The sequence below is a fragment of the Sus scrofa genome, chromosome 4, assembly GCF_000003025.6.
Source record: "Sus scrofa isolate TJ Tabasco breed Duroc chromosome 4, Sscrofa11.1, whole genome shotgun sequence".
NCBI classification, from domain to species: Eukaryota; Metazoa; Chordata; class Mammalia; order Artiodactyla; family Suidae; genus Sus; species Sus scrofa.
Window position 1 is genome coordinate 16036656 of NC_010446.5, and position 13281 is coordinate 16049936.

Genomic DNA, 13281 nt, shown 5'->3' on the forward strand with positions numbered 1-13281 from the left:
CCATGAAATACCACTTTGTCCCGGGGTCTTTGAATTTCCTTTTCAGAGTGTCAACATCCCATTTACATTCTCGATTTCTTATTTCATCATCCCTTTTCATACAACCAGAGCCCAGGATAGAGGACCAAAAAGTCAGCCCGTCAGGGCTAGCCAAGATAAATTGCACTTGAAAGGAGGCCACGCTGCTGGTACTTTTCATAGGCACCTTAGGATATTGTTGAAGACTAATATTTTGCTAGTGAAATTTAATTATCTTCAGAAAAGGAGAGTAAGGTGTAGCGTTCTCTGTAGTCCTTATCAGGCATAGGGCCCAGGGCAACTGACTTGGTTGCCTGACTCAAAAGATAGGTCTGTTTGATCCAACAGAAGTGAGAGGGTTTCTATTTCTGAAAGTAACATGTTGATTGACTACACCTCTCTAGTCACCACCTACAGTGGGTAGGAATTTTTTTTGCCACTTTAGTGCTTGAGTTCCCTTATGTATGTATTTACTGTCTTTCTTTCTTTCTTTTTTTTTTTTTTTTTTTGTCTTTGTATGGCCACACCTGCAGCATATGGAGGTTGCCAGGCTAGGGGTCCCATTAGGGCTGTAGCCGCCAGCCTCCACCACAGCCACAGCAACATGGGATCTGAGCCGTGTCTGGACCTACACCACAACTCACGGCAACGCCAGATCCTTAACCCACTGAGTGAGGCCAGGGATCAAACCCAAGTCCTCATGGATGCTAGTCAGATTTGTTTCCCCTGAGCCACTACGGGAACCCCGAGTTCCCATATTTAAATCTCAGGGCCTGCTCTTTCTCTGCAGAGAGTGTCTTATGTCATCTTATAGCTTCTTGGGTACAGGATTTTTTTTCCCCTCCAGTTACTTAACAAATGTTTGACTACTACTATTTGCTGAGCACTGTGGATATAAAAATGACTAAGCTAGAATTTGTGCCCTTGGATTTCAGACTAGTGGAGGATTCTGACACATTTAAGTATGAACTGAGAGATTTAAGCTGTACCCTGAATCACATTATTTGACTTAATTATCTTCTTGGTGTTGGTTTTGATAACTCCCTTTAAAACGTTTTCTTTCTTTTTTTCCCTCTTTTTTGGCTGCACTGTGGTATATGGAGTTCCTGGGCCAAGGATCAGAACTGAGCCGCAATTGCAACCTGCACCACAGCTGTGGCACACCAGATCCTTTAACCCACTGGGCTGGCCCTGGGATCAAACCTGCATCCTGGCACTTCAGAGATACCACTGATCCTGTTGCACCACAGCGAGAACTCCAGAACGTTTCTTTTCCTTTTTTTTTTTTTTTTTTTTTCCATGGCCACACCTGTGGCATAGGGAAGTTCCTGGGCTAGAGGTCGAATCGGCTGCAGTTGCAGCCTATGGCACAGCCACAGCAACACCAGATCTAAGCTTCATCTGCAACCTGTGCTGCAGCTTGCAGCAATGCTGGATCCTTAACCCACTAAGCAAGGCCAGGGATTGAACCCACATCCTCTCGGAGAGTATAATGGTTCCTTAACCCACTCAGCCACAATGGGAACTCTTAACTTTTTCTTTTCGATAAGAGCTTTATTGTGATATAATTCACATACCATATATTTGCCTGTTGAAAGTACACAGTTCAGTGGCTTTTATTATATTCACCGAGTTGTGCAACTATCATCTGATCAATTTTAGAACATTTTTCTTGCCTCAAAAAGAAACTTTGTACTCTATAATTATCACTCCCCAGTCCCTCTAGCCTACATTATGTCTATAAATTCTGGGTATTTTTTGTAAGTGGAATTTTTTGTGACTGGCTTCTTCAACTTGATATAACCTTTTCATGATCCATCCAAGTTGTATTGGCACTTCATTCCTTTTGATTGCCAAGTAAGATTCCATTATTTCAATATGCTGTGTTTTGTTTATCCCTTTGTTAGTTGATGGACGTTTGGGTTGCTTCTACTTTCTGACTATTATGAGTAATGCTACTGTGAATATTCATGTACAGCTTTTTGTATGGACATATGTTTGCATTTCTCTTGGGTATATACCTAGAAATGGAATTGCTGGGTCAAAGACTAACTATATTCAATGTTTTGAGGAACTTCCAAATTGTTTTCCCAAATGGCTGCTACACTATATTCCTGTAAGCAGTGTACAGTGTTCCAATTTCCCTTCATCTTTACTAATACTTGTTACTACCTGATCTTTTGAATGTAGCCCTTTAAACCTTTTTCCTTTTTTCAATTTTCTTGCAAAGGTGGAGTTAACATCTCATTCCTTGTGATAGCTTTAATGGTAGATATTTTGCTTATTAGCCTTTTTACTTTCTCTTGATGATACCAACTTCTTTCTTTCTTTTTTTTTTTTTTTGCCACATTTATGGCAAGTGGAAGTTCCTGGGCCAGGGATCGAAACCATGCCACAGCAGCAACCCAAGCCACTCAGTGACAATGCCAGATCCCTGACCTGTTGTGCCACAAGAGAACTCTCTAGCTTCTTTTTATAGTTCATATCCTGTTTAGGCATGGGATAAAAAGCCCACATCCAGAGGAGTGTTTGAACATTGCTCTTAGTGAGACTTGCAGCCTGTTAATGCAGGATCTTCCGAAAGTCTTTTGACACACTTATGTATCAGAGCTTGAGGAATGCTGCCTTTAAGTAGGATTTTCTTTCTTTCTTATGATTGCTAACCTCTAGTCATCTAAGGGTTATTCTTTAGCCTAGTTTGTAGTTCTGGAACAAGCCTAACCCTTTTGAACAAGAAGGTAACATAAATAGCATAATTGTTTCACCAGTATTCCAAAGTACATCTTACTGGTTGTCAGGAAATTAGAACTGGCAAGTCTAGACACTCTGGTTAAATTCAAAGTGCTGGTCCAGTGCTCTCCATGCCAGAGTTTTAAAAGTTTTTAGTAAAATGAAGAAAAAGTGAGTGAATGTGGGTATATGTATTTAGAATCCTCTAAAAAAACTGAAATAATGGCCTTTTGATCTGTAGAATGGAGACGATAGCACCTATCTCATAGTATCGTGCAAATTAGATGAGTTAACACATGTAATACATGCAATATGAACTTGTCCAAAGTTAGTTAAGATTAATTGACACAATATTATAAATCAACTATACTTAAAAAATTTTTTTTAATTTTTTAAAAGATTAAATGAGGTAATATGTCAGCCACTTACCATAAGAAACACTTAGTAAATGCTGGTCATTTTTATTAACTGTTGAATTAGTCTAAATTATGTTGATACCTACTAAATTCATATACAATTATGTGTATTATGTAAGTGTAACTTGGTCTCTTTGTAATATTAATGGCGATATTAAATAAATTTATTAATTGGTTTTTCATATAAATTCAGACTTCTACTAGATAATTTTAGTTTTGGGCAAATCACAGAAATGGTCTTAGATGTGTTTCGGTGAATGGTGGTGGATTATTTTCTCACTTATAGCTATGTTTCCACAACCCCTTGTCAAAACCCTTGGAGCCATTTATATTCTAGAATTCAGATTTTATGAGGGGGGGTGGAATTTACAAAGGTAACATACAACATATATAATGTACAACATTAATATTTGTGGGTATGTATGAGCCAGCACTGTATAGTCAAATATGTTAATTTAATAGTAAAACATGAATAATCTTTGTAAGCGGGGCAAAAGGAGATTATGCCTTTATAACATTCAGGTCATGTTTTGCCACCAAGTGTTAAGTGAATAATGGAAAAAACTTGTTTTCAGAGTCTTTTAGGCATAAGATTCTACACCTTAATTATGCAGATAATAGATTGTGAACCTGGTATATTTTTGGAAATACCTACTTAACCATGATTGCACTCTGACTCAGGAAAATGCTCTTGACCCTGAGCCAATAGAATGATTAAAGGTTTTCCTAGCCAGATTCTTTGTTTTTATTCTGTGGGTCTTTTGCAACTATCCAAAAGTGAAAGTGATTTAAATTTTTTTGGAATATTTGTAGCACTTAGCATCTTGTTTGATACTACCAACCAGATTTTGACTGTATATTTTTTAAATCTATTTATTTATTAATTTTTTTTTTGGTAAGTGAGAAGATTGAGGCTTATATGGGCTGGGTAATTCATCCGCATTTATGTGACTGTTAAATGTCAGTTGTGAATTCATTAAAAAAAAAATATATATATATATATATTTTTTTTTTTTTTTTGTCTTTTGTCTTTTGTCTTTTTGTCTTTTGTTGTTGTTGTTGCTATTTCTTGGGCCGCTCCCGCGGCATATGGAGGTTCCCAGGCTAGGGGTTGAATCGGAGCTGTAGCCACTGGCCTACTCCAGAGGCACAGCAACGCAGGATCCGAGCCGAGTCTGCAACCTACACCACAGCTCACGGCAACACCGGATCGTTAACCCACTGAGCAAGGGCAGGGACCGAACCTGCAACCTCATGGTTCCTAGTCGGATTCGTTAACCACTGCGCCACAACGGGAACTCCTATATTTTTTTTAATAGCTGCACCTGTGGCATATGAAGTTCCTAGGCTAGAGGTCAAATCAGAGCTGCATCTGAGACCTATGCCTCAGCTCGCGGCAACACTGCATACTTAACCCACTGAGTGAGGCCAGGGATCGAACCACATCCTCAGACACTATGCAGGTTAACCCGCTGGAACTCTAGCAGTTGTAAATTTAGAGTTGAAAATATAATAGAGTAAAAAGCCATCTTATTTCTCACTGTTTCTTTTCACTTTTTTTAACCTTTCTTGATCCCCTTTGGTATACATAAAAATTCTCTTGTTCTGGATCCAGAAGGTAGCTCACATCTGGCACTGCCGTGTCTGTGGTGTAGGCTGGCAGCTGCAGCTCCAATTCAACCCCTAGCCCAGGAACTCCCATTTGTCGCATGTGTGGCTATAAAAAGAAAAAAATATTCTCTTGTTCTTCTTTTAGGGTTGTTTGACATTTCAAAATAGGTGATTCTCTTCCAAATGTGAAATTATATGTGTTGTAACATTGAAAATGCATTCCAAAATCACAGTCCCAAAGATGCTAATACTCTCTTTGTGCCACCTTTCTCTTTGAGGATAACCAATTTGTATTAAGACTAAGAAGTCACTCTGCCTGAACCATATTTTCTCTTAGTGAACATTTGAGCTTCCTATCTTTTTTCCCTTCTCAGTTAGCCAAGTGTTTTATTCCCTTCAAAAGATTCAGCCCACAAAGCTTACTTCATTGATTCAGCAAATGTATTAATTTTATGGTAAACATTTTTGGATCATTAGGTATTTCTGATGTTTGCATCAGAAACATGCCCTTTTTTCTCCTGCCTTTCTGCATCATGATTTCAGCTTTCCTCTACTTTAGGCGAAGACATGCAATCCACAGTAGTGATTCTACTTCATCTTCCTCTTCTGAAGATGAACAGCACTTTGAGAGGCGAAGAAAAAGGAGCCGTAATAGAGCTATTAACAGGTAAGTGCATGCTGACTCCTTTTAACAAAACTACCAACTTTTCTCTTTTTTTTGCTTTTTAGGGCCGCACCCACAGTACATGGAGGTTCCCAGGCTAGGGGTCAAATCAGAGCTACAGCTGCTGGCTTACCAATGCAGGATCTGAGCTGTGTCTGCAACCTATACCACAGCTCACAACAACATTGGGTCCTTAACCCACTGAGCGAGGCCAAGGATCAAACCTGCATCCTTGTGGATACTGGTCGGGTTCGTTTCCACTCTGCCACAATGGGAACTCCATACCAGTTTTTTTCTTTTAAGTGGAAAGAAAGATGAATAATTTGGCAATAGGTAAAGCTTGGCTGAATTAAAAAATATACACTGGAAGTTCCCTTCGTGGCACAGTGGTTAATGAATTGGACTAGGAACCATGAGGTTGCCGTTTCGATCCCTGGCCTTGCTCAGCGGGTTTAGGATCCCGCGTTGCCATGAGCTTTGGTGTGGGTCACAGATGCTGCTCAGATCCACCGTTGCTGTGGCTGTGGCATAGGCCGGCAGCTACAGCTCCGATTCAACCCCTAGCCTGGGAACCTCCATATGCCGTGGGAGCAGCCCAAGAAAAGGCAAAAAATAAGACTAAAAAATAAAAAAAAAAATAAAAAATATACACCAAATTAATGTATAAGCCAGAATGCTGTCTTTAAAGTATTTGCAGTTGAAAATAATAACAGGTTAGAACATATATTGTCTTGTAAAACCAAAATGATTCTTGATAAACACTGACTTGAAATAACTTTTTTCATTTCAAATATGTATATTTTTGTTCATAATAATAATACATTCTTGTTATAGAACTCTTTAGAAAATTTGAAAGGTTAACTCATTTCATAACTCCTTGTACTGTAAGTTCACATATACTAAATCACCTCATTGGATTTTCACAATAATTATATGAAGTAGATAGGGCAAGGAATATTCCCATTTTATGGGTGTGGGTGGGTAAGTGAAAAATGCAGTGCTTGGGACTTACCACTGTGGTGCAGCCAGTTAAGGATCTGGGTGGGCTCTTTGGTGACACGGGTTTGATCCCCAGCCTGTTTCAGTGGGTTAAGGATCTGGCATTGCCGAAGTGGCATAGGTCACAGCTATGGCTCAGATTTGATCCTGGACCCAAGAACTTCCATATGCCACAGTGTGGTCAAAAAAAAAAAAAAAAAAAAAAATTCAGTGCTTGGATTCTAGTAATATAGTATTAGGGTAGAAAATAATGCTTAATAAAGCGGTTGGAACATAACATAATAATTGAAGGGGCATGCAAACCAGTTGTTCTTTGTATCCTGAGCTCTATGCTTTTTTCACGTTAACTCTGCCCTATTCAGTAAGGTGGTTACTAGCCACATGTCATTGTTGAGTACTTCAAATGCAGCCAGTCTGAATTAGGATGTACTATCAGTTTTTATTTAAAAAAAAAAGTACACTCTTGGATTTCAAAGACTTAGTGCAAAAAAAAAAAAGAAAATGTAAAACATCTTCGTTTTCTAAATTAATTTTTTATGATGAAATAATTTGGATATATTGGAATATATAATACAGTATTAAATTAATTTTACTCTTTTTCTTTTAGTGTGGCTGATAGAAAATCTTAAATTATATTTTGGCTTGCATTTTATTTCTGTTTAACAGCAATGAGTTAGACTGTTCAAAAGCCATATACTTTGCCTTCATTTCATAGAAATGTGCATCTAATCCTATATGGCTTTTATATTATGCAGTTACAGTTTTATTAAGAATTATTGGAGTTCCCATCGTGGCGCAGTGGTTAACGAATCCGACTAGGAACCATGAGGTTGCGGGTTCGGTCCCTGCCCTTGCTCAGTGGGTTAACAATCCGGCGTTGCCGTGAGCTGTGGTGTAGGTTGCAGACGCAGCTCAGATCCCGCGTTGCTGTGGCTCTGGCGTAGGCCGGTGGCTACAGCTCCGATTCAACCCCTAGCCTGGGAACCTCCATATGCCTCTGGAGCGGCCCAAGAAATGGCAAAAAGAAAAAAAAAAAAAAAAAAAAGAATTATTTAAGAAACACCTTTTTAAAAGCTGCAGTTGAAAGCTTTTCCATCTTAAATTTCACAGTATAAATTCCTTGTAGAGTTTGAGACTGGCAGGAATTTTCACCTGGGGTGACCATAGGGTACTTTTACCTAGGTTCAGTTGCAACAGGCATTCTTTGCTTAGACATTCGGGTACAAGCATCTTAATTTTTAACATAAGTGTTTTCATTCTTCCCTCAGGTTTCCATGCAGACTTTTCTAGGTATATCTTCATAAGCTGCCATAACTGTTTTTGAGAGTAATTAGGGAAGTAGTGATTCATTCTTGCATAGGAGGATTGACTTGGATCCAAGTGCTGGTGGACTATGAATATTTTGCCGAGAGGTGTAGTAGCAGAATTGTTGCAGATTTGGAGACCCGAACAGTATTCAGGAAATAGGAAGATCTGTATAAGTTTATTATATTTATAGGTCTCTATAGGTTGGACATAATCATTATAATATATGTTGATACCTTTGGAATTTTCAACCATGAATTACTTTACTTTGGTATCTTGAAAACTAATATTATCATTTGATTATATATATTTAATAATATTTCTAACACTTGAGTTCTCAGTCTTAAAAAATTAGGAACTTAAAACACATAATCTCATGATTGCTGCATTCGTATTTTTTTTTTCCCCTTTTTTGGCAGGGGTTGGGGGGAGGGCGGTGATTTTTAGGGTCGCACCTGTGGCAAATGGAAGTCCCAGGCTAGGGGTTGAATTGGAGCTTCGGCAGCCAGCCTACATCGCAGCCATAGTATGGCATCGTGGGATCTGAACCATGTCTTCGACCTACACCACAGCTCAAGGCAACATGGGATCCTTAACCCACTGAGCGAGGCCAGAGATTGGCCAGGGATCGACCCCACATCCTCATAGATACTAGTCAGGTTCATAACCTGCTGAGCCACAACAGAAACTCCCTGGACTTTTTTTTAATTCTTAAGAAAAATATCAGTATTCTTTGTTTTGCTTTGTTTTTGTCTTTTCTAGGGCCATACCCGAGGCATATGGAGGTTCTGAGGCTAGGGGTCTAATCAGAGCTGTAGCCGCCTGCCTACGCCAGAGCCACAGCAGTGTGAGATCCGAGCCAAGTCTACAACCTTCACCACAGCTCATGGCAACACCAGATCCTTTAACCCACTGAGCCAGGCCAGGGATTGAACCCGCAACCTCATGGTTCCCAGTCAGATTCGTTAACCACTGAGCCACGATGGGAACTCCTCAATATTCTTTTTTTTTTTTTCTTTTTTTTCTTTTTAGGGCCGAACTCATGGCATATGGAGGTTCCCAGGCTAGGGGTCGAATCGGAGCTGTAGAACCTCATGGTTCCTAGTCGGGTTCGTTAACCACTGCGCCACAACGGGAACTCCCACTCTTTTTTTTAAAATCTTTTTAAAATAGGTGCCTTCCACTAAATTTTCGGAAAGATGAATTAAAAGGAATTTATAAAGATCGAATGAAAATTGGAGCAAGCCTTGCTGATGTTGATCCAATGCAACTAGATTCTTCAGTGAGTACAGTCTATGCTTGAACTAGAATATTGTTTTTTTTAGTTTAAAGGTAAAAAAGAAGCCAATTTTATTTTATCAGAAACTTTAACCTTTATAGCTTCTTTTCTTTCTTGTCTTTTACTCTTCAGGCCACAACTGTTAAGATTACTCAGTTGACTGTGTGGCTTGAGTATGGTTTGGAAATGAAGTGAGATTTTAATTTTGACTCCAGACCTAAGAATGTCAATGTTCCTCTTCCATTACCAGGTACGATTTGATAGTGTTGGTGGCCTGTCTAATCACATTGCAGCTTTGAAAGAGATGGTAGTGTTTCCATTGCTTTATCCAGAAGTCTTTGAAAAATTCAAAATTCAACCTCCAAGGTAATATAGTTATTTTTCTTTAAGTCAAGTTCTGGGCTATGCTCTGTCCAGAAAGATAATGCTTCTTGGTTGAAATTTTCCAGGTGTACTGTATTTTGTTATATTTATCTTGCAAGGTCCTTGGTATTTTGAATATTTTTAATGTTTAACATGAAAAATGGTTTCAAATTGATTCTCTATTTTTAAAAAATCATTTTCTATGGGCTTTCTATACATTTAGTAAAATTCTTCCCATGAATACTCTTTACTTTTTTCTTACATTTTTGTAATTTAGTTTTAAATTTGTAACAAAAAAATAAATTTGTAACAAAGTAAAATATGTGCATTTAAAAGTAAAATAGTGCTGTAAGTTTTACAAAGAAAATAATGATAGTAGGCCCTCCTCTACCCTTCTCCATTTCAGTTTCTACTTCCAGAGCCAATTACTTTTTAACTCCTTGATTGATTGATTGATTGATTTTTAGGGCTGCACCTGAAGTTTATGGACATTCTCAGGCCAGGTCTGAATCTGGAGCTGCCAGTCTACACCACAGCCACGCCATATCTGAGCTCATATCCCAGAGCCCAAGCCTCGTCTGCTGTGTCTGCCATTTACACCACAGCTCATGACAACTCGGGATCCTTAACCCACTGAACAAGGCCGGGGATCGCACCCGCATCCTCATGGATACTAGTTGAGTTCGTTCCTACTGAGCCACAAGAGGAACTCCCACTTTTAACTCTTTTTGCTGTTAGATTTTTACCAGTACATATCTAAATAATATATTTATACCATAGTTTCTTATTTTTCTATTTTAGACACAATTAATAGACTTCTAACTATGAACAGTGGCTATTTGGCTCTTTTACTTTCCCCACCCTCCACATTCATTCATTTTCCCCATTCCTCAATAGTAGTTTATTTATACATATATAAAGTTGTTGAGCTGGTTTTCAGGGTTTGCTTTATGGCTACATAAATATTTCTTACAGTTGAGCCACATTATGTTGTAACTGCATTTTCTCTTTTACATCTCTCCTCTCCCCGCCAACTTTAATGTTTGTCAGATGGGAGGCTTTTGTAGCATAACACAGTTGCGGGACTTCATTACCATCATCATGAATTTCCTCTGTGTTTTTCTTGGTGCTGAGTTCCCAGCTTCCTGGATTCAGCTAAGACCTTGGTTTATAGCTATATTTAGTAGAGCACATTCTAGGACTAGCCTGAGGGAAAAAGTGAATGGGAGATTATTTTTTATTTCATTTTCGAGAGTGGTCATGTAACTAATACTCATGATATCTCTTTTTCCCCTCAGTCCTTTGTTTGGCTATGCCTTTGTGATCTGGAAACATGGCTTTGATTTCTCAAAAAGTTTTTTAAATTCTTTCATAGTTTTTTCACTGTTTTTTCAGTTCGTGTCAGTTCAATGTTGGACCTTCTAGATAATCTGCTTTTCTTAGCTTTTTTCTCTGGTTTGTCTTGATGTTAGAGGCTTATCCTTAAGTCTAGTAATCCTTAGCTCTCTGCTGGTATTTAAGAATGAAACATATTTTTAAAAGCTCGTTAGTGGGGCTTAAGTTCTAGGCCTCACCTTAGGGTGATTGATGAGGATGATTCTTTTACCAGAATTTCTCAGAGTCGATATCTAGGAGGGTTCCCGCCCGGGGACGGCTCCTCCATTTTTGTCTGATGCTTATGCGCCTGAGCCTGACTGCCAGCATTGTAGCAGCAGATCTAGGCAAGGGTTAGGAGTCTCCACCATTAAGTATGGAGTTTTAAACTTAATTCTTGCAACAACTCATCTTGTGCTCTACTAGAAAGTAAACCACCCAAGCAAGTTGCCTGCACAGGATAAGGAAAGGGGATCAGGGTTGTCTCGCTGCTCTTTAATAGTGTTTCACACTGTGCCTTTTTCATCCCTGCCTTTCACTCCTGCCTTGAGATAAATTGCCTCTAAATTATGAGAGGGATTTTGCAAATTATCTTCCTTATTGGGTACTTTTTAAGTTCAGGTTTTTAGCTTTTTCAGGTGTCCAGTGTCATCTGCATTCTAACTTGCAAAATGTTGTTGGAGTGTCTCAAATACTACCATCTCCTTTTTTTTTCTTTTTAAAGATTTTCTTGTTTCACTGCGATTTCTCTTCTAACTAAAGGGAGCGCTTCTTTTTTTGGCCACACCCACAGCATATGGAAGTTCCCCTGGCTAGGGATCAAACCTGCACCACAGCAGTGACAATGCCAGAACCTTAAACTGCTGTTCACCAAGAGAACTTCTCACTAGATATATTTTTAAAAATCTGTTCCTGTGGTTTATTCCATTTGTCTGATTTTTTTCTTAACAGTTACTTTGTTTTTTCCATCTGCATTTGATTATGTCTGTATCTTATTTTTCTTTTATATTTTATTCTTGACTTTGGATAGATGTCATCCTATTCAAAAGTCTATTTGAAATCTATTCAAAGTCAAGAATAAAATGTAAAAGAAAATAAGATTTGTGATTTCTTTTTTTCCGTTCTTAATTTGTCATTTCCGTTTTTCTGGGGTCTTCCATGTTTCCTTTCAAAAGCAGTTACTTTAATGATCATTTCTATCAAGATTATGAATATAACCCATTTTCTCAGAATTCTTTCCTGAGAGCAATGAATAGCTTTGAAAGTACGCAGAAAAGCTGTATCTTACTCCATAGCAGTGCAGTGATAACCACCAAAAATTATTTTAAACTATGTACATTGGAGTTCCCACTGTGGCAAGGGAATCAACAGTGTCTCTGGAGGGCTGGGACGAAGGTTTGATCCCTGGCCTGTCACAGTGGGTTAGGGATCCCATGTTGCTGCAACTGTGGCATAGGTTGAAACTGTGGCTTGGATCTGATCCCTGGCCTGGAAACTCCATATGCCAAAGGGCAGCCCCGCCCCCCCCAAAAAAAGTGCATCGTTCTAGTTCCTATCATCCAGCCACCATTGTTCTCTCTTATCTTACTTTCTCTCCTGTTCATTGCCAGCGTGTTTTCTTGTAAAACTTTCGGTCTTAGGTACCAAAGGGCCAAAGATTAAAGATGAAATCTGCTGTTCTTTCCCTTGATATGTTATAAAAGTAAACTGTCAGGTCTTTTTATCTTTTTTTTTTTTTTTTTTTTTTTTTTTTGTTGTTGTTGTCTTTTCTAGGGCTGCGCCCATGGTACATGGAGGTTCCCAGGCTAGGGGTCCAATCCGAGCTGTAGTTGCCCGCCTATACTGGGGCCAAAGCAACGCTGGACCCGAGCCATGTCTGCGACCTACAGCTCAGCTCACAGCAACACTGGATCCCCAACCCTCTGAACGAGGCCAGGGATCAAACCGGAAACCTCATGGTTTCTAGTCGGATTCATTGACCACTGAGCCATGATGGGAACTTCTGTCATGTCTTTTTAATCATTACTTTTATACAAGGTAAAGTAATGTGATAAGCATGTTGAATGAATAAAAGAAAATATTTCAAATAAAGGGTTTTAATTAGTTTCAATAGTAGTTTTGTAGTATCACTATTGATTTCCAGGTTTTAAGTTGTGCTTTGTAGATTGAAATGATATTTCAGGTGTCTTATTTACATTCTTATTTACTAATTAGGTGCATTCATGAAATTGGTTTCTAACTTTGTTTAAATAATCCATTTTTTAATGTAGTACTAAAATAATACTTACTCTTTTACAGAGGTTGTTTGTTTTATGGTCCACCTGGAACTGGAAAAACTCTAGTTGCTAGAGCGCTTGCCAATGAGTGCAGTCAAGGGGATAAAAGAGTAGCATTTTTCATGAGGAAAGGTGCTGATTGTCTGAGTAAGTGGGTAGGAGAATCTGAAAGACAGCTGCGATTGCTATTTGACCAGGTATGATACTAAAATTTACCTATCTAGATCTATAATCAGTGTAGATGTC

The 13281-nt window shown here is 38.7% G+C and overlaps 1 protein-coding gene across 2 annotated transcripts in view; it reads left to right on the top strand.

The window, feature by feature from the left end:
- ATAD2 (ATPase family, AAA domain containing 2) overlaps positions 1–13281 on the top strand; it is a 70066-nt gene that overhangs the window by 24378 nt on the left and 32407 nt on the right. For both annotated transcript variants that reach the window (XR_002343117.1, XM_001926030.7), the window contains exons 9-12: positions 5335–5442; positions 8917–9025; positions 9273–9388; positions 13058–13232. Coding sequence is in view for 1 of the 2 variants with exons in the window: in XM_001926030.7 (XP_001926065.5) it covers positions 5335–5442; positions 8917–9025; positions 9273–9388; positions 13058–13232 (508 nt within the window). In the remaining variant the exon portion in view is untranslated. The remainder of the gene's footprint in view (positions 1–5334; positions 5443–8916; positions 9026–9272; positions 9389–13057; positions 13233–13281) is intronic.